This window comes from Acanthochromis polyacanthus, chromosome 6, assembly GCF_021347895.1.
Source record: "Acanthochromis polyacanthus isolate Apoly-LR-REF ecotype Palm Island chromosome 6, KAUST_Apoly_ChrSc, whole genome shotgun sequence".
Classification (NCBI taxonomy): Eukaryota; Metazoa; Chordata; class Actinopteri; family Pomacentridae; genus Acanthochromis; species Acanthochromis polyacanthus.
In genome coordinates this window covers 14,306,223-14,327,901 of record NC_067118.1, presented here as the reverse complement: position 1 = coordinate 14,327,901, position 21,679 = coordinate 14,306,223, and the positions used below count along the sequence as shown (strand labels likewise).

The 21,679-nt window shown below is 39.4% G+C and overlaps 1 protein-coding gene and 1 long non-coding RNA gene across 7 annotated transcripts; both read right to left on the bottom strand.

Annotated features, from left to right (window-relative positions):
- Nucleotides 1–238: 238 nt before the first annotated feature.
- On the bottom strand, nt 239–10,796 carry si:dkey-16n15.6 (organic solute transporter subunit alpha). The gene is made up of 6 exons (XM_022223047.2): nt 10,788–10,796; nt 6,924–6,997; nt 6,677–6,832; nt 3,429–3,540; nt 2,046–2,298; nt 239–903 (listed from the first exon to the last, which is right to left on the bottom strand). The coding sequence occupies exons 1-6, from the start codon at nt 10,794–10,796 to the stop codon at nt 479–481; spliced, it is 1,029 nt and encodes a 342-aa protein (XP_022078739.2). The 3' UTR covers nt 239–478.
- A 3,617-nt stretch (nt 10,797–14,413) lies between these two features.
- LOC110964806 (uncharacterized) lies at nt 14,414–21,372 on the bottom strand. Of its 6 annotated transcripts, XR_007942490.1 has the most exons (8): nt 19,356–21,372; nt 19,041–19,106; nt 18,338–18,393; nt 18,205–18,260; nt 16,963–17,007; nt 16,819–16,880; nt 16,637–16,694; nt 14,414–16,563 (listed from the first exon to the last, which is right to left on the bottom strand). It is a non-coding gene; the product is annotated as an uncharacterized LOC110964806 (long non-coding RNA). The 6 variants fall into 6 exon arrangements; XR_007942489.1 differs by having other exon boundaries at nt 14,414–16,329; nt 16,503–16,563; nt 18,338–21,372; XR_007942488.1 differs by having other exon boundaries at nt 19,041–21,372.
- Nucleotides 21,373–21,679: the final 307 nt, after the last annotated feature.

The window sequence follows — 21,679 nt, the reverse complement described above, 5'->3', positions numbered from 1 at the left end:
ATACTACTACTAATAATAATAACACTAATAATTTATTTTTTCTCTATTTTGTCATGTATTTTTCTACTGAGTCAAATCCACTGAACTTCAGTTTGATATTATCTCAAGTAAACAATAAAAAAAAATGTTTTCTGAAAATGTATTAAAATGGAGTTATCTGTTTTTGCAAATTAACTCTTCATTTCTTTAAATTATCACAGTGAGTGTTTGTGTTATACACAACTACAGAAACAAAACATTATGAATACATGACAAATACATGTCTCTGGATTTTTTAAAAAATTTGGTAAATCTGTACTATGTGCAGAAGGAGAATTATGCCAGTGCACAGCTCCCATATGTTATGCAAGTACATGTGTCAGTGTTTGCCCAGTTTATCAAAGCAGAGGATATGCAGTTCTCCAGACAAGATCTCACACAGACCAAACCGGCATTCTCACTGACTAAGTTTAGCCTTTTGTTAAATGTCTTCCATTGGTCAGACCACAGTGACATCCTTAGAATCATCATATATAATGTCAGCCTTGACGGTGATATGGCTAATTTCTACACCAGGCTTTTCAGCAGACTTGGACTGTACTGGTTCTGGCTTGCTTCGATGCTGACCTTTGGCCTGAGGGAAGTTGAAACCATCTAGAGGAGCATGTTCGATCCTGCACAGGCTGTCCTCACTGTCACTGGTGTAACCGGGATTGAAGGCACTGATGGGGCAGTGCAAAGCATCCTCTGAAAGCAGGCTGGGCTTGTGATGTGTAATCTGAACATCATCTGTTTGAACAGCTGTTTCCATCTTCGAGACATTGACAGGCCCCTCCACCTCGCTGGGTTCCACCTTACGGAAAGTGTGACGTGCATACAGGCCAATGCAGAACATCTCCACAATTACACTGTAGTGATAGATCACTAAGGTTGGACAGAGGAGACAAAGCATAGGTTTGAAGGGCATTAGCAGCCTGTGTCTATTATGATTATACATTACCTTGAGTTCACAGAGAAAAATTTATAGAGGAAATAGCCATATGCATCACTGCCGGCAAACGTGGCACACCAAAATTTAGAATCAAAAATTTCTGTTTATTTCTGATACGATGATGGGATACAGTAGTATTAAGAACAAAGCAAGAGTAGAGAAAGAAACTGCCCATCTTTTACAAAAACAGAAAGTTTTTGTTCTTGAAAAGTCATTTTGACATAACTCATAATTTCTTTTCTTATACCTTTCTATAAACCTTCAGTAAATTCCTACATTATATTTTCTGAACCTGAATAGTTATAACTAAGTTTTACTTGACAGAAATCTCATCATCTGCCTGTTTCTATGCTGAGTTGTGTTTACTGGGACAAATAATATGAATGTTGTTGACTCTGGCACATGGCGATGCATGTTGATTTTATTCCAAACCAGGGACAGAACTTCTCTTTAACATATGGGACCACTGGTCTGAGTAAGCAGTTATGGGACTAGCTCTGTTTCCAGGCCATATAGCATTGCAAGTTGATACTTAATGTAGGTGTATTGTGAACTGCCACCTCACTGATGAAATGTCATTAGAGAACAGGTTCACAATTTTTTAAGACTGGAACCTGTGTGAACACTGAAACAGTTGTTGAATATTGTAACAGTTTCTTATCTTCTTAAGGATTTCTTTATAAGTAATTAATTATTAATTAATTAATTCTTAATAATTCATCCCCCTTTGGGGATGAATAAAGTGATTCTATTCTATTCTATTCTATTCTATTCTATTCTATTCTATTCTATTCTATTCTAATGAACATGTCCTCTCTCCCTGTATCTATCTATAGATTGATTGTTTGTAGTTTCTAAATGCTACAAGGGTGTTTTACCTCCCTACTGTCACCAAATGCTTGCTCCAGAAGAAAGTATTGATTTCTTTCTGTAACACAAGCTAAGTAACACACAAGATGGTTTGGAAAACCTAGTTATACTAGATGTGATAGTCTTGCTCTTCTGAACTACAGATGGAATGGTAAACACAAGTTGTTAACTGGAAGAGTGAAAGAAATGTTGGTGCTTAACTTACACTGGGATCTGGATAGGACAGAGAATGGCGGTGTGCAGGGGATAACCGCTAGAGCACCCATGGTCTCCAAGATGCCACTCTGCAGGCCACACAGCACCAACACCACAATGATGCAGATAAATTTGGGTCTCAGTCCATGGCCATGTAAAGCACCCTGTGTGGCTTTGTAAAATAGGAGGTGGCCATAAAAGGACACAAAGGTTGACACACCTATGATTGCGTTCACATACAGGTTGGGGTTGACTGAATCCACCTGGAGAACAATAAGATGACTGTTACTGTATTTATTCATTCTTTTTTTTTTTCAACATATCCAGTGCTCTTTGGAACAGGACAGGCTCAAGAGTACATGCTGACAACAGATGATATGTATTTATTGCATGAAATGAAATTAACGTTGAATCTTCAGAAGACCTAATTATGCTTCAGGTGAACAGGTCACACCTATCGTCAAATGTTTCTGCTGTTTTCACTGTCCACAGTGTGCCATATTCTCTTTCTGCTGAATCATACTGCCCCACTCACCTCTAGGCAACAATGTGTCTGTGTGTATCCTTCTCAATCAATCTTAAAAATGGGGACAATGGCACAAACAGTTTCTCTTTTAAGATACTTGTGGTATTACGCAAATAGTTAAGAGCTGCAGAAAGAAGTTCGTACTCCTTTCTTACCTTCATACAACTAGATAAAGTGATTCAAAAAGAGATGAAAACTGATAAATACATGCACTTTATAGAGTACAGACACCTTAATTCCCCAGTACTTTATGAGTCATTGTTTTGTTACTTTCTGTGTGAACGATTGCAAAGCCCTGGAATGTTTGAGCAAATACTGAAAAGCCCTTTTGAATGAGAGTCTGATTTTTGTGATTTATAAGAATTTATACACATTGCTGCAAACAAGTCAATATCATGATTTCAGGACAAACATTTAGTGACTAATATTATTTTAATAACATTTTAAAATAATCTGATTTAAATAAACTATCTAGTATGATATAACTAGCAGTGCGATAACAGGAAGTTAGTATAAGCTTCACAAAATTTGTCCTTTCAAAAGCCCATGCAGATGAAGAAGGGCTTGAGAGAATCACACATCCTCCTTACTGTAAAATACAATACATTACACATGATACCACTATTGTGACATTGTCTTTGTCTTGATTTTGTGTTGTTTGATTCCTCCCTTTTGCATAGATTTTTCCCAGGATCAATGACTGTTTCACCAGTTACCCTTTCAGTGAGTTTTTTAATTAAAGTTAATTTTGCTATCTGCTTTGTGTCTGCACTTGGGTCCTTCCCTGATATCCCTGTGACATACTAGAGCCTAAGGAAGACATGTTTGCTGGGAGAGCACAGATTCAGATCTGAATAAATAACTTACATCACCATAGTCGTACTGTTCATCTGTCCACAGGACCAAAGTAACAAAGAATAAGATGCTGCGGACAACCGAGAGCTGAAGCACAGCAGCCATCATCCAAGCACAGCTGCTGCTGCACACAAGAAAACAGACAAAGCTTTAACATGTTACCAGCATGTCAGTGTATCAACTTACAAATTTCCCATCATTTTGCATTAAAGAGCACCTTGTACACTCATGTGCACATTGTACACACTAATTGCAGACAATACATGTATTTTAAGCATGCACTTCATTGAGGTATTGTGACTATATATGCATATAATTGCTTTACAAGCCGGTAATAACTGGTGCATAGAGGTACAGTTGTCCCTCGCCATATCACGGTTCACTTTTCACAGTCTCACTGAATTGTGGATTTTAAATTTCATATTATCTAATTTTGTATTGCGGATTTTTCACTATATCACAGGATTTTGTGATTTACAGGAATTTTATATATTTATTATTTTAATTATTTTTACAGTAAAATAAACAGCCTAAAAAACTGAAAACAATATAAAAAATCTTTTAAATTATCATTAAAACATATTTAAGGAATACTAAATCAAAATAAAAAGCGTAGCGTACAGCGCTGGGCGCTGACTGACTCAGCGACCATAGCATGAATTGTAATTTATAATGATTTATTCAGCCAGGAAATAAGTTAAACAAGTGAGAAAAGATAGAAAGATACTATGTTAAGATATCAGATAGTATATTAGTTGCATGATGATATTCTAGAGCATTTTAATAGACTTTTAATAAACTCAAAAATTCTGAACAACTCACCTGTAGTTCTTTAATGAGTAACTAGTTAATACATGTCTAAAATCAAAGAGTTTAGTGAACTTGCTATTGGGGTCAAATTGTTGGTGGTTTCACACAAGACAGTAAATGAGTATAACAACATGTCCAAACTTTTTGAAGTCTCATTTGACCCAGTGCAAAGCATCATAAAAAATACAAAGAGTTCCACACTATGAAGAATCTTAAAGGATGTGGTGATCACCAAGGACTTGCTGATGAATTCTCGTACCAACATCTCAAGGCAGACACTCTGCCAGCACTGCCAGACACTGAACTAACTAGGCCCCATGGACGACAACCTCTCTAAGACAGACACAAAAGCTGACCTAGACTTTACTAAAGCTCACCTGAACAAAGATGAAACCTTTTGGGACATCAATTTTTGGATCTAATGATGAAATATTTTGACACGTGTAACATTCAGTTGGTGAAAGAAAGAAGAAGCATTCAACACCAACAACACCATCCCCACAGTCAAGCATAGTGGGAGGAATGTAATACTTGAGGGGTGTTTTTCAGTCGAGAGATCAGACAACCTTCTCAAAAAGTAAATGGTATCATGAGAAAAAAGACTGCATCTAGACTCTCTGGGAAACCACTGGACAATCTGCATAAAAACTTGGCCTTAGGCAGCATAGCATCTTTGAACAATACAGTAATGTCACCCAATATAGAGACCTTCCCCACCTTCTAGCACTGTAGGCTCAGTAGGTTATTATGACCCCATTTAATGCTGTCCTGTTATCACATCATTAATGACTATTATAGTGGGGTTAAAGGAGGCAAAAGTCATCAGACTTGAGTTTGAGTCTGATCTTAGGCTATACTTACAGTTTTTTTTTTTTTTACATAAGTCTTGTTTTGACTTGCTTTCACTTGCTGCGTTTCTACTTGGTATTTGGTCACTACATATATGTCCACATCTGTTTTATTCACAGACCACCACAGATGGCCAGTGTATATCAAGGGTACTTCCTGTTTATCAATGATCAAAATGGATGATTATGCCCTTACTCAGTCTACTAGAAGGTAGAGAGAGCAGTTACTAGCCATATATATATAGGAATGATGTGTGCCGATAACAGATTATTTAATGGGCCGACAATGCCCTAACCAAGTAATGTTCTGAACATTGTCATGGTCCCTCCCTCCTCTGTGCTCCGCTCCTGGCCAATTGACAGCCCTGGCTGATTGGGAGTGGCTGCTGAGGAGCACAGCTGCTTCCAATGGGCAATCAGCGGTTCATAAAACCTGGCTCACCCTACCACTCGGTGCTGGGCCATTGTCTGGGTTGCCTCTGTCACGGTTGTTTCTGCTTTCGTCCCTGCTAATGCTGACGCTCCACCAGCCACTCTGTTCCTGTCTCCTCCCTGCTCTGGATTTCCCCGTCTGCTCTGTCCTGCCCGGCCCAGCTCCGGAACTGTGCCCCTGCCTTGACTATACAGCCACCCGTCCCCGCTGCATTCCTGCAGCCATCTGTTCCCGTCCCGAGAACTTCCCCCTCTGTCCCTGCCTCGGCTCCCGGTCCCTATAAGTTGTGAGTCATTCCCTTCTCATGTTTAGTTATAGCCATTATCGCAGCCTGTTTGGTTCGTAGCTCTTGGTTAAGTTTGAACCCTGTTCTGTTTATTTTTGTGCCTCCTGTATGGAGTTGGTTTGCGTTGGGTTTATTTATTAAATCTTTGTGAAGTATCCACCTGCCTCTGTGTGCCTGCTTTTGGGTTCGACAACCCTGCACCCTAACAAACATACAGCTAAAAGGTCAAGAGATGCTGAAAATAAATCTGTCTGAACATTTTGGAGCGCTCCAGCTCGAGTCCAGACTGGAATCCCACTGAGAATCTGTGGAGGGAACTGAAGAGCAGAGCGATGGCAAACTCTGACAGACTAGATAGTTGCAAAAGGGGAGTGGTCCAAAATTCCAGTGGAGACATGCAGAAATCTTGACTGCAGTTCAAGGAACTGTTTGTTGTGGTAGCAAATCAAGGCTTTGAGTACTAAAAGAGGGTCTGACTCATTTTGGACACTGCAGTTTTAGTAGAAATGTGAAAAAACAATATAGCAGTAATTAACATGCATCATTAGCAAAAATTTGACATGAATAAAAATAGTATGGGTTTAAGCATAGGGTACCCTCACTGCCACTATCAAAATTAAAAGCTCTCAGCACTTGTGCCATTACATGGCAGCTCCAAATAAAATCCATTTACAATTTACAGTTTCATTTAGCAGACGCTTTTATCCAAAGCGATGTTCATCAGAGTAGATACAACATGAGGTAGGAAGGCAGGGCAGCACTAAGGGCCTTGCCTAAGGGTCCTCACTGGACATCTGAGCCCTGAGCCACTTAGCTATCCAGCTGCTATCCTTCAAATCCTTCATTATTTCAAGGCAAGAGTATTTTTCCTCCTGCTGTCTACCTGTTGATGGCCACCATTGGGAGACAGCAGCAGCAGCAACAGGGGAAGGGATCTGGAGATACCTGCTGTCCAGACAGAACCACCAGCATACGAGCTTTACCTCCAAAGAAGTCCGTGATGAGTCCCATGAATTTCAGCAAGGTGATGGAGTGATACCTACACAAACACACATTTAGACAGGAGCAGCCAAACCCATGAAGAGAAGTAAATACAGTAAGTCATTACATGTCAAGACTTGTTCACTCACAGTGAAGCAATGAAATTGCACAGCGAGGAGGAACGTGGCACATACAGTGCTATAAGGGAAGTCAAGGCAAACACCTAAGATAAAAAGAATTTTCTTTGATTAAAATACAATGTAAGTGCACTTTCATTCTAAGCTGTACTGACTGAAATTTTGCTTAAGAGTTTTTGAGAGAACTGGTTGTGTTGAAAAAATTTAAGAATGCACGATGAAAACATGGATGAATCTAACTTAAATGCTTGAACAGCTGCAATTGTCATTTGATGTTCAATACACTAAATCCCAAGTTGTTTTAACCTCCAAAATAAAACTTCATCATTCACTTTTGATTGCACGTGGGACACAAATCCCAGTTTCTAGGAGGGAAATTTTGTGTTTGACACAATCATCCACTAGATTCTCCTGAGTTTGAAGACCTTGTTAGAATTTATTCAACCTCATCTGATTTCTGTAAGCCTTTTTCTGTTTAAGAGACGTGAAGAAAACCTCTCCCACTACTGCTATTAAACATACCAAATCAAATTGAATTTAAATATTTAGAAGCTAATGCCATAAGCATGGAGTATGTATCCACAAAACTCCCTTGATTCTATTTTTAATAATAAGGTGGTTGTCATTGAATTAAAGGTAAAACTCCAAATGGGTCTCCTTCACAACTCTTTGGAGATAAAGGGGTGTGGTGACAACTTCAATTATGTTATATATTATACTATAATAGATTAGATTAGATTAGATTAGATTAGATTAGATTAGATGCCATTTAATTTTGTTATCCACACATTCAAATATAATATACACTGCCTTTCCCCCCAAAAAATTGCATGCTCTAATATGTTGTTGGGCTGCCTTTAGCATTGAGTGTGGCACACATTCATTGTGGCACTATTTTGATAAGTTTCTGCAATGTCACAGCATTTATTTCAGTCTAGAGTTGGATTCATTTTTTGCCAAGATGATATATTGATGATGGGAGACTCAGACCGCTGCACAAAGTTTTCTCCAGCACATCCCAAAGATCTTCAGTGGGGTTGAGTTCTGGACTCTGTGGAGACCAATCCATATGTGAAAATGATGTCTCATACTCCCTGAACTACTCATTCACAGTGTGAGCCCAATGAAATCTGACATCATCATTTTGGAAAATGCTCATGTCATAAGGGAAGAAAAACTCCATTGATGGAAAGACCTGGTCATTCAGTATATTTAGGTAGTCAGCTGACCTCATTCTTTGGGAACACAATGTTGCTGAACCTGACCAAGCCCAGATCATAACCCTAACCTCTACAGGTTTGTAGGCACCAGTCATGATGAGTGCCTTTCTTTCTGATTAGTGTAGTATCTGACCAGACGTGTTGTTAGACATGTGATTCTTATGACCGGAGACATGTGATGTTGGACGTGTTGCTAGGCATGTGCTATATGTTAGAATGGAGTGTATCTCCTTGCTGAAAGAACTCAGTGTTGTATTAGTCGTTCCTGTGTCTAGGGAATTATCCTATGGATTCCGCAACAGGGTTTATCAATGAGGCTCTTGTTTTTTGGTCTTCTGATACAAATCACATGTTGTGACATGGTTCTGCTTGTTTAAAACATATAAATGTGACCTCCGTTTGCTGTTCGGGGAGATTCATTTGGCCAGATTCTCCCAGACAGTTTCTTTGTCTGATCGATGTTGTTCTTCCTTATAATAAACTTATTATTAAGCAAGTCAGTGTCAACGGACGTTTCTTCTCCACCTGCACATCAACGGACGTTTCTTCTCCACCTGCACATCACAGACATCAGAGAAACTACAACATTAGCCTCATGAATCAGTGGTTTTCTCAAGGCTACACAGCTATTTAGTCCCAATCCCTGCAGTTTCCTCGCATTGCACATGTGGAAATGCTCTTATTTTCACTACTAAAAATAGTCGTGAGTTCTATCATTGATTTCTTATTATATTCACCAAACCTTTAAGTAATCTCTGATCACAATCATCCAAGAGTTTGTTCCAACCACATTTCTTCCTCGAAGATGATGGTTCACCACTATCCTTCAGGTTTTAATAATGCATTGGAAGGTTCTTTACTCAATTTCAGTAGTTTAGCAGTCTCCTTAGTTGTTTCTTTGCTTGATGCAGGCCAATAATTTGACCCTTCTGAGACATATTAACATCCTTTCCATGACCACAGGATATGTCTTCCAACATGGTTGTTTAACGTTGGCAGCCATCACGACTGTCAAGGTTAAATTTTTTCTGGTCAGAGAATAAAACTTTCTTCCACTTTTCAATGTCCAATGTTTGGTGCTCCTTGCAAAGTTCAAATGAGCAATTTTGTGGTGTTGAAGGAGATACGGATGTTAAAGTCATTTTTTGTTTTTTTTTTAAAGAGGAACTTCGGGTTTTTTGGGTCTGTTTTCATATGTCTTTTCATACATGTGAGTGATGGAGAAATGAATTTTCGACATAGCTCCAGTATTTAGCCAGGCAGGCAGCTTAGCAGCTCAGCTAGCAGCTCAGCTAGCGAAAAGTATGGGGCAACTTGCCATAGCTCGCGAAATCATGCGAGAGCTCGCTCCAAAATACCGGTTTTGGCGCGAGCTATCACGCGATTTCGGAACGAGATTTGCTTTCTAGTGTCCTGAGATTTGGATACAGACCATAACAAAGAGCGATCGCCAGGTAATGTGGAGGTTTTTGTTCACTTCTCATCTCTAGTATGTTGTGGGACACTCGTTGAGACTATCCGAGCCGGTCAGTGTGGGGAAAAAAGCACGTTAGGGCGGACTTTGACGCGGGGGGGCAAGTTGCCCCATACTTTTCGCTAGCTGAGCTCTAGCTGAGCTGCTAAGTTGCCTGCCTGGCTATATACTGGAGCTATGTCGAAAATTAATTTCTCCATCACTCACACGTATGAAATGACATATGAAAACAGACCCCAAGTTGAAAAAAACGGAAGTTCCCCTTTAAGCCCTTCCCTCGCAGATGCTGTCTGATGGTTATTAGGCTGCAGTCAGCACCAGTAAGGGCCTTAATTTGGGTTGAGGATCGTCCTGTGTCTCGACAGACAGCCAATCGGATCCTCCAACTCAGTGCTGGTGAAATTTTTTTGGGTCTACTACTTGACATTTTTTGTTCCATAACCCTCAGGATCTTTTAAGAAATTCTAAATGACTGTCTTACTGCATCAAACCTCAGCAGCAATGGCATGTTGCGAGAGGCCTTGCTTATGCAGCCTAACAATCCTATCACATTCAAAAACAGAAAGCTTTTTTTGCCTTTGCGACCAGGAGGTCATGACAATGTGAATACCAGACAGGAAATGACATGAATCCAAATTTTTGTGCAGATTTCGGCTTTTAAAGGCTGTGGTCTTAAACTTAAACTCGCTCCCGTTTCTTCTTTTTGCATTTTGAAGCTCTGTTTAGAACCTTCTTAAGAGCTGCCAGAGCAAAATGCAATTTCTTGCAAAGTTTCAACTGATCTTAAGATTTTGATCAGGAGTGTAAGTTGTTGCAGCTGAAATGTATTAATCACTGCAGTAATTACCCAATGGAAGGCTCTTACCTATTATTTGGTTAAATCTAGGTAGCAACGTTTTTGGACAGGCAGTGTATATATAAATAAGTGGTATATACTTGCAATTCACAGTAATACAACCAAATTTGAACCAATCATTTCTGCACGCTGAGATTGGATTATTCGACTAGATATAAAATTTGGGCTAACAGTGTTTGAACAGCAAAAAAGCAGATTCTTGAGATTTTAAATAATGGCTGATGTGTTGTTGCACTAATAGAGACTTCACTTATTAGAGGTGGAGGTGTGTGGGTGTGTGTGTGTCTGTGTGTTTGCGTCTGTGTATATTAGGAGGCTGATGTTACCGGGTACATCCCTAATATCCACAGATAGAGATGTTTACGTCTGGTTGAGGAAATATGACGCAAGAAGAAGCCAACTTCCTCCAGAAAGACACCCAGTAAAATGACAGCCAGGACGGCGGGGATGAGGAAGAGCCACAGCTCATTTTTAATGGCTGAGAAAAAACAAAAAACAATTACACAATCACACTGGGGGTTGCACTACTGAGCTGACACTTCTACTATGCCTAAAATTAGAAAAAAATTCCAACATTAGCGTCAGAAATGTTTAAACTCACTGGTGACTGGGAGAAAAGCAACACATGAAGTGCAGCAGTTTTCATCAGAAGTACCTCCTTTTTCCATACACAAAAACTATTACCAAAACTAGCAATTAAACTGAACATCTACTTTTGTTTTATTTACTCAGCCTGACATAATTTTCATGTAAACCAAATTGCTTTTGGCAGGTCAGTGTTTTGTTCTGCATCATCAGAAGTCAGTGACATTTTTGACTTAGAAGTAGTGGTCAGAGCTTTGTTCGTAAACTGACATATCAATTTGTACCGCTGTTATTGTCTCACCCATCCAGACCATTTGCAACTTCTCAAATTCTTTTCTGCATTTAATCAAGTTATCTTGATAGATATTCACCCTTTTTACAGTAGGCTTTACACATGATAAAAAATATACAAAAATAAACTTATATAATACAAAGTATTTGCCTTTGATCACATTTCAAATGGGATTCTACCATGCTAATATAATCATAATACAGGTTTAAAGAAAAAATTGGATTAACAAGTGCAGAAACGCAACAAATGGATGTACTTCCACATAGGCGGGCTGCAAGGCACAATTAGGTATTGAACATCCAACCATGCTCTCTGGGATGTACAAAACTGATGAACAGGCCCAGTTGTTTCTGACTTTGTATCAAGATATCAAGAGAAAAGATCCAGGGAACTTTCAAAGAGAGTTCATTGTCAGTGCACAGATGACAGCTGCATCAGTCACAAAGGCTGTTACACTAGCTAGTGTTTTGGCAGGAACAGTGACTAAATCTGTATTTAGATCTTCAGTAAACAGGGACAGACTGTGGTCAACAGCACACACGTGATAACTGTGATACTAGTGCACTAGTGTGATATGTTAGGAAACACAGAAGAGCAACTTGTCTGTCAAAACAGAATCAGACTACCAGCAAGAACAGAACAAGAGATAATGCAGTGTAGCAGCAATGCATAAACCCTCATTACCAGTTAATTTCTAAAAAGACTGTAGACACTACACTACCCTACAGAGATAGGAAAAACTGTGAAATGGACAGATGAGTCCTTCAGTATGTTCTCCACAAGCGTGGAACTGCATGTGCAGTTTCCACCAAGGGAATAGTACAGGCCTGAACCCTTGAGTAGAACAATGAGGGGATCCAGTTGCCCTGTTAAGTTATTTGCCGCTTTTTGCTGGCATACAGTCATTGACGAAAGTATTGGCACCCCTGGAATTTTTCCAGAAAATGCATCATTTCTCCCAGAAATTGTTGCAGTTACAGATGTTTTTGGTATACATGTGTTTATTTCCTTGATGTGCATTGGAAAAACACAAAAAAGCAGAAGAAAAAAAGGCAAAATTGACATATTACACAAAACTCAAAAAATGGGTCGGACAAAATTGTTGTCACCTTTAAAAAACTGTGGGTGATTCATTTTATTTCAAGAATGTGATGTTCGTAAGTTTTGGAAAGTGTGGTCACCTTTTTACAATCTGTACCGAGAAGGCAGCAATTAAATACAAATATACATTTGTCATGCCAACTTAATTTGTAATTATCATCTCATTCACCCTTTTGTTCCGCTCTTGTTTTTTGTTTTGTTCTTTGTTTTGTTTAATTTTTGGTTTAATATAGAAAGAGGTACTTCTTTACTTTTCAATTTCAAGGTCCAGATGTTATTCTTAATATTTGTATTTTGGGCTGGACTGTATATAATAATGCAAAAAAAAAAAACCCAATAAAGAGTGTTTAAAAAAAAAAGAATGTGATGCTCGTTTACACTCACCTGTGGCAAGTAACAGGTGCTGGCAATATAGAAATCGTACCTGAAGCCAGTTAGAATGTATAAAATTTTACTCAACCTTTGTATTGTGTGCTTATATGTTTCACACCAAGCATGGAGAAGCGAAAGAAGACCCGAGAAGTGTCTAAGGACTGTGTCAATTTTGGCTTTTTTTCCTGCTTTTCTGTGTTTTTCCAATGCACATCAAGGAAATAAACATGTATATACCAAAACATTTGTAATTGCAACAATTTCTGGGAGAAATGGCGTATTTTCTGAAAAAATTCGAGGGGTGCCAATACTTTCGTCCATGACTGGATGACAGGGAATGCTGATTTGGAAGTCATTACAAAACTGTTTTATCATACAAAATACTAGTGGTCTCTTCCAGGATGACAATATCTCCATCCATAGAGAACTGTGTGATCACAGAATGGCCTAAGGAGTATGTAAATGTTATAAATCATATGCTATAGATTTCAGGGTGACCAGATCTCATTCTCCCACTGTAAAATGAAATTTCCATTGTGCCTCTATGTTGCTTTGCAGTAATTAACTTTCCAGTATCTCTCTCTCTCTCTTTTTTTTGAAAAATTGATGGTCAACATTTATTTAAAAAAAAACAAAACTGAATAAGACGAGGTACATCATACATTGCTTTGATTTTAGCAACACTAATATTGCATACTGTATTCACAATCTCAGATGCAGATACCTGAAAATCAGTCTGGTTCATTGTGTGCTAAAATTGCTAAATTAAACACTGACATTTTTTGTGGTATTTCTGAAAGCTAATTCCCTGTGAGTTCTAAATATCAACATAACAAACTATACAATACACACTGTCAGAAAGTTGTGGCATGGTGTGATATATAGTTATCATTTAACAGTGTTAAAATGAAATTTTGAGATCTTCAATTATTTTATCCATCTAACAGAAAATCACAATATGCCAAGGCTAAAGACAAGTAGAGTTAAAATTGAGATTATTCCTTATCATTCCTACAGAATTCCTCCTTTTTTTTTTTACTGTCATCTTAATAAGTGAATGAGTCAGCTGCGACCTTTACTTACCATTAAAGAATTGTGAAGACAGAGGGATCTCAGGCCCAATCCAGCTACAGTTGGCTACTCTGCTCATTCTCTATACGATGCAGTTCTCCACTTTATCCACAACAAATACATAGAAAGAAGCAAATGTATCAGAATGAGCCACTGCTTTTGATCCACAGCCAACTAAACCAACACGGCACCAAACTAATGTTTTAACAGCACGGTTGTAGTGTTTGTAAAGGTTTCCATAGGTCTTTCTCCTGTTGCTGCTTCCGCATTGACCTGAGCAATTCCTGTCTCAATAAAGACGTTAATGATTGACAGATTCAGATAATACAGGTGCGGGGTTCAGGTCTATCTTGCAGGAGGCAAGTAGTTAATCTGGGAAGAATGATAATAAAAAATATACCTGTATAGTTAAAGCAGTGGTTCTCAAATGGGGGTACGAGTACCCCTGGGGGTACTTGAAGGTATGCCAGGGGGTATGTGAGATTTAAAAAAAAAAAAAACAAACATTAAAAACTAGCAACAATTCAAAAATCTTTTATAAAATATATTTATTCAATAAGTCTTCAACAAAATATGAATGAAAATTCATAAACTGAATTTCATATCAAGTAGATCATTCCATTTTATTACCATAAACCCAGTTTATGGAAGAATTTAGACGAAAGAGTTTAGTTTTTAAAATTCTGTTGAACCACTGGTTAATTTTCATGGATTTATTTATTTATCCGCCCACATTGAGCTTCACTCATTTTTTGTCACCATCTGGTGGCGGAGACTATATAGCACATTCACAAACGGCAATACAGCTTCTAAATGCTGGCCGAGAAACCATTTAATGATTGTACATTAAGCTGAATTGTATCGTTATTCTTCTTATTAAGGAAAGAACACTTTTGTATGTATCACCTAGCATCTTATGTGATTTACTGTCATGATTAATTTTATATCAGCATTACTCTTTATATCAGGATCAGGTCTGGAGCCAAAAAGTAGTTCTTTGGGAAAATATTTTTCTTGTAGTATCAAATCCCACGAATACAACATATACAACCCCTGGCAAAAATTATGGAATCACCAGTCTCGGAGGACGTTCGTTCAGTTGTTTAATTTTGTAGAAAAAAGCAGATCACAAACGTGACAAAAAACTAAAGTCATTTTATTTTGCAACTTTCTGGCTGTAAGAAACACTAAAAGATATCAAGAGGAAAAATTGCAGTACTCAGTAACAATTACTTTTTTAGACCAAGCACAGGGAAAAAAATATGGAATCACTCAATTCTGAGGAAAAAATTATGGAATCACCTCATAAATTCTCATTCCCAAAACTAGCCCCCGCATCAGATTAAATCTGCTAGTTAGTCTGTGGTTTAAAAGGAGTGATCACACCTTGGAGCGCTGTTGCACCAAGTGGATTGACATGAATTATGGCTCCAACATGAGAGATGTCCTTTGAAACAAAGGAGAGGATTATGAAGCTTCTCAAAGAAGGTCAATCATCACGAAATATTGCAAAAGATGTTGGTTGTTCACAGTCAGCTGTGTCTAAAATCTGGACAAAGTACAAACAACATGGGAAGGTTGTTAAAGGCAAAGCATACTGGAAGACCAAGGAAGACATCAAAGTATCAAGACAGAAAACTTAAAGCAATATGTCTTGAAAACAGAAAATGCACAACAAAACAAATGAGATACTGATACCTGAACATGCATGGTTATTCCTGGTTGATAACACAGATTTCCTCAACTTTGCACTAACGACTTTCTTAAAATGTCACTAATCCACTCAAGGATATATGGCTGAACTGACAGTCTATGTTACATGTCTTTCCTCAAATCAAAGAGGGCTCTTAGCTTGGCCTTCATTCTACATAACTGAAACAAAAACATAATCTCTGATCTCTATATAGAGACTTTCTGTAGATGATTATGCCAGACATAATATATCAGAGTCTGTACAACTCATGAACCATGTACATTTGTAGGGGTCGGATGTAATGAATTAAGCTTCAGCACCGTTGAACACAACTTTATTCTTTTTTGTCAAAAGCACAAAACACCTTCATGTTTCTCCAGTCAATAATTTCTTGACAGAATGTCTCATAGTCTTCCTGCAGACTAAAAAGAAAAAGGAACGGTTCTCTGAGATCAGCGGTCTCCTCTTCTTCCTGGCCATCACAGACACACAGGAGTTCCACTGCCCTCACGCGTTCCTCCTTGGCCATGGTGACAACTTGGGGAAGGAAAATTTTTCCCTTGAAAGTTCTGGTCCCACACCACCGGGCTGCCGCCATTGGATCCCTGACCAAAGGATTCTCCTAAACAAAAATAAAGAAAACAGTTATTTAAGTAAAGGCTTAGAGATTGCAGAAAACACTGAAATGAGACTACCCATCTCAGGCAATATGCCCCATTTCCTGTTCCCAGTTCTGGCAGGTTCTCAGCCTCATCTAGAAAGGAAACAGATTGTGGTGTCTACAGGCACAATGACAATGCAAAATTTAAGTGGTGGATTTTAAGTACACTGTTTTGATGATTGACAAAGAAATAATGACTGCTCTATGACATCAAACCTCACCAACCTCGATGGATATGTGTGAGACAATGCTGGCTGGAACAATACCTGGTGCTTCAGTGGCAGATTCCAAAAGCCTAAACTTTTTCAGGTGGACTTCAGCCACATCCTGAAATAAGTGGCGGGGATCAGTCTTCAAGCAATAGTTTCACTATATACTAATTTATCACATGACCTCTCACCTGTAGTTTTTTCTGCTCTCGTTGCCTTTTTCTTTGCTGCAATCTCTCTTCTTCAGATCTTGGTGATTTAATGACAACACACATTCACAATGAAAACATTCATGCAGGTCAGATGACAGTGAATACAGTAAAACGTGATTTAAAAGAATCTGGTTTAAAAGTGTGATACTGAGGGCGCTTACGGCATGGGGAAGTTCTGCAGCAGAACAAGACACCACCATCTTCGAATTTGCAGCATGTTTTCCTGTGAAGAAGGAAATGCAGAAGATTAAAATATGTTTCGAAAAGTAATACCTTCATCGCTACAGTCAAGCATTTGCACATACCTCACTGAAATCGCAACTGGCCCCCATTACAATGTACAGAGCATACTGTAATTCAAGAGATACTGGTTAATATAATATGATGCATATTCTGTCAGGATACAATTTTTCAATACAAAGAGTGTGTTTTAAATGCAGAAAAAACATTTTATAGATATCATCGATATAACATGGTTGATGCTACAGGTACGGACCCGTACCCGTAGCATCTGTACTAGAGGTACGGACCCGTGAAGGTCACTGAAGAGCTGGCGCCGGTTAACTACTATTTGCTGCACATTACAGGCAGTTTATATGAATGACTTTGATGGCGAACATTGTATAATTTAACCAAAAATACACCGTCTCCTCTCACACTTTAGACATTGCAGTTTTTACGCTTTTAGACGCCGTGTCTAAATTGTTTGAAGTCCAGTTCCTATTAATTAGTTTACCGCGTTCAGTGGTGGAAGCGGCTGACGAACTCCATTGCAAATGTTCCCATTTAATTTCGGACGCTAATTTACAAGATAAAGTTAAGGATGTCGAATATGAAACAAACACTCGTGAATGGTGAGGAGCAGCTCTTTAATTCGGCATGAATTAAAAAAACCACAAACTCGATTTACTGTGATATTGTGAGATTTGTTTGTGGTGATGTAAATTAGCCATTCAACAGAGTCCGCTAACATTAAAGTGACTGATGTGCAGTGTCTGTGTTGACAGACGTAGAAAATACGTCAGGGTTTTGTTCAGGTTGTTAATATGTAATAGTCTGTCGCTACTTTTGAAGGTAAAAAAATACTTTTCGTTTGCTGGCTGTTAGTTCTGCCATTTGTTTTGTTTGCTGTTTGTGCTTTATTAGAACAGGGTCACGTGAATAAAAAGTTTTGCTATTTTTAATAGTAGTGCTGATTTCAACCCCCAAATCGCTGTCCGTGAAAAAGTCAGATAATTATATTTATAAGACATTATGCATGATAGAAAAGAGAACAGCAGATGACTGACATGACAGGCTCAGCACGCAGATTCACCTCGAATCACGGAAGCGCCTTCATCACTCGGATTATCAAGCCGGCTCATTAATATTTATGTACGTCGGTTTACCAGCCAATCACAAAGCGCGTTCATCAGCCGACTCATTAATATTCATGTCCGTCTCATTAATATTTATGATAAGGGAAAGTGCCGTATCCGTAGGCCACGGGCTACGGTACGGGTCCGTATCTGTAGACACTACGATATAACATACTGAGTAGTTCTTACCATCAAAACAAACACGCCACAGTTGTTGGAGCATCTTTGCAGTGTTAGGCCCTTGGCTGTGAAAGTAGTATTTTAATAAAAGAATGGCAAGAAAATAGCAAATGTTAGCAAATGCAATGTAGTAATGTCTCACCTGAACATCATCCAAGCTGCCTCCAAGGGCCAGGAGATAGGCTGTGAGCAATGTGCCTGGTCAAAGAGTAAGTGGAAGTAAATAAAAGTACAATAAACCATTTTAAAGCAACACTTGGAACAAAGTTGAAAGTGAATAAGGAAGAGGCTGGAACTTCAAATCAAACGTTTTAGTAATGGGCTTAAACAGAACTGCCCCACTCAAACAAAATATATGGTTCTGTTTCCATCTGCATAGAATAATGTAATAACAATAAATAAGAATAATGTAACAATTACTTCTATCCCTCGCAAACACTCACTTTTGTTGTTTGTTTTTGTTTGTTTGGAACATCTTAATGCAGGGGATATTTACATTCAAATAAAAACAGAACCATTTATTAAACAAACAAAGGACAAGTGGTTTAAAACAGAACTACCACTGTCCAGGCAGGATCTTGGAAGGTGCCCTAAAAACCTGAATCGATGGACTCTACTCTCATCTCTCCAGCCGCTGCCACAGAGGGGATCTAGAAAGAAAATCTCCCTAGCCTCTGGCCTCAGTATCTGTTAAATGTGTTCAAATATAACCAGACACAAAGTTATGGAATGTTACAGAAATACTAGCAAAGCTGTCATGCAATTCTTAGACCAAAAAAATTAAATCAGCAATGAGCAACTTTATTGTGTAAGGTAATAATAGAGGAAGATATAAATGTATTTACACAAAGTATCCAGTGTCCAGGTACAAATACTGGAAGCAGAACCCACTGTAGAATGGCTGCATTGTCCTGTAAAAAGATATCAATAACTGAATATGAAATGCTCAAACTTCACCAAAAAAGCAAAACTTTTAACAAATTGCCGGCAGATGATAATAAAATAAATAAGTCTGACATAAGTCTAAAACTAATACAAGGAGATAATGCAACTGGAGATAAAATAATATCACTTCCTTCCTTGTCTGTCACAAAATAGCAAAACAGCAACGTTAAAGCACGTTAAAACAGCACGTTTAAACAAAATATAAGCGTGCTTACTTCCATTTTGCAAACTTCTTGTTCTTCTTCTCTAATACAATCTTCTTCTTCTTCTGCGGTTCAACTGCGCCATGCGGGTGGAGTTAATCGTTTAACTCCGCCCACGTTGAGGTTCAACTGCACTATGCATTGAGCCACGCCCCAAACTGCAGTCAGGGGTAGTTGGTACAAGCAAGCAGGCCCACATGCGTCACACCACACGCATGCTCAGCCCCGCCCTCAGGTGACAGCTCTGGGCTGAGTAGAGTTTAGACTTGATATCGCGGTGTGTGCAGTAAAGCCCAGCCAGGCAGGTGGAGCAGAAGAAGGTCAAAAAATGTAAAGGAGGGGGTTAAAAGCTCAGAGAAAAGAGAAGAAAAGCTCTTGAAGCGTCGTGACAGTGGAATTTGTGGCCCCTGTGTCTGTGATGGACCGGCAGCGGCTACAGCAAACATTTCTGTTATTGTTTTACTCTGTCCGGCCAACACTTCGAGAGCTTTTCTTCCCTTTCCTCTGAGCGCATCTTTGCAATGTGTTTCTTCTTGCGTGTTTGTGTGTTGTATCGTGACGTGACATGATGGCTTTGACAAGGCCCTAGTGTGGATTGGAAGAGTGGTACATTTACTACATCAACATTGTTACTTTGGTTACTTCTTTGTGTAATTAGTAATTATCGATAAAACTGTAATATATTGTAATTTTCAAAATTGTTTTGAAGTTGTAGTGTATGTGTGCATTTGCGTCACAGTGATTCCACTTCAGCAGTATACTGTATGTGAGTGATTATTAAATACAGTGTACAATTTCAAAGGTTTGTTGTGTTATGTCATAATAGTGCCAACCAAGACTCTGTTGAAGAGGTCGGGGGTGGGGGTGGGGGTGGGGGCTCGATTGCACAGATGGGCTGGTCTGGTCCAAAAAGTCCCGGGCCGAATTTGACTCCCTGTAGTGCTGTATTTTATGTCTGTCTCTTTTTGTCAGCCAAAAATGCTTTGCCTTAGTTGGGGGGTACAGGGTGGGGAAGCAAAAATGTTCTGTCAGGTAAAAACAACTATAAATGGGTATAACTTTTTAATTCTTTGGAATTTTGAACTGATTTCTTGAAGAACACAAATTTATAGCTTTCAGAACATGTTTATTCTTTTTTTTTTTTTTTGTCCTGTCCGGCAACAGAGCAGGCAGAATGGGGATCTGGCTGCTGCATTGTGCCATACAAGTTTGCTTTTCCAAGGGGAGTTTATAAGTATAAGACTCCCCTTGATACTGTACAGTGATTTATTTAGTTTGAATACTTGTTGATTAGTTAAATATACATAAGTTTGCCGGACCTGACAGGGGAAAGGCAGAAAGAAAGAAACAAGGAGAAAGAAAAAATAAAACAACAACAAGGGGGGATAGTGAAGAGAAGAGGAAGGGTGCAAGAATACAATTATCTTTCAATTGAAACCGACACAACAGACAACAAGCTAGTACACCTTAACATAGACACACCGGAACGCATCCTACGGGTTTTGTTAGGAAACACAGTTAGTAATTATTCAGATCATCTATGTGAAGCAAACAAACTGAGGAAACATGTCTTTTGATATTCTGGCACCAGGACAAACTTAACATCCTACAAGACAACATGGTTGCTATGTCCACATGCAGAGTACTGTGCAATTGTGACTGTGATCATGCAACTATGACCTCTGACCTCCGTGAAGGCCAGAAGCGGGCCCGAGAGCCCACAAGACCCAGGCGAGCCGGCAGCAATCCCAGAGTAGAGATCCGAGCCACCAAACCACGAAGACGACCACGGATCGGCCTGGAAGGGGGCAGAGGGAGAACCCGGCCAGGATCCCCAGCGCCTAGCGGGGCCGGGTCCCAGGTAACCAAGACTGGCAGCCGCCGACCCCGCCAGGGGCCAGAGGCCCAGGGCGGACCCAGCACAGGACCCCGGGCCCCAGGCATCCAAGAGGCAACCCCCGCCCCCCCAGGCAGAGGGTCAACATCGCCAGGGGAACCAGCCACCCCAGACGGCCACCCGGCATGGGCCGGCGCCTCCACCGCAGCCAAGGATCCAGGGCATCCCCCCCATCCCCCCTACCCCACCCCACCCCCTACATCCCCCCAACCCCCCCAACCCCCCCATCCCCCCATAACATCCATAATCATTTAACTCACTCACCCACCCATAGTGCCCCATGAGGGCACCCCCGAGAGGCCAGGGGACACCGGGCCACAGAACCGTAACTGTTTTATCCCTTGATTTCTCCAGTGAGTGAAATGTATCATCTTTTTATTTTGTAGAATGTCAGGGTTATTCCAGATTGGAGTAAGTTTACATGGAATGACTGAAGACT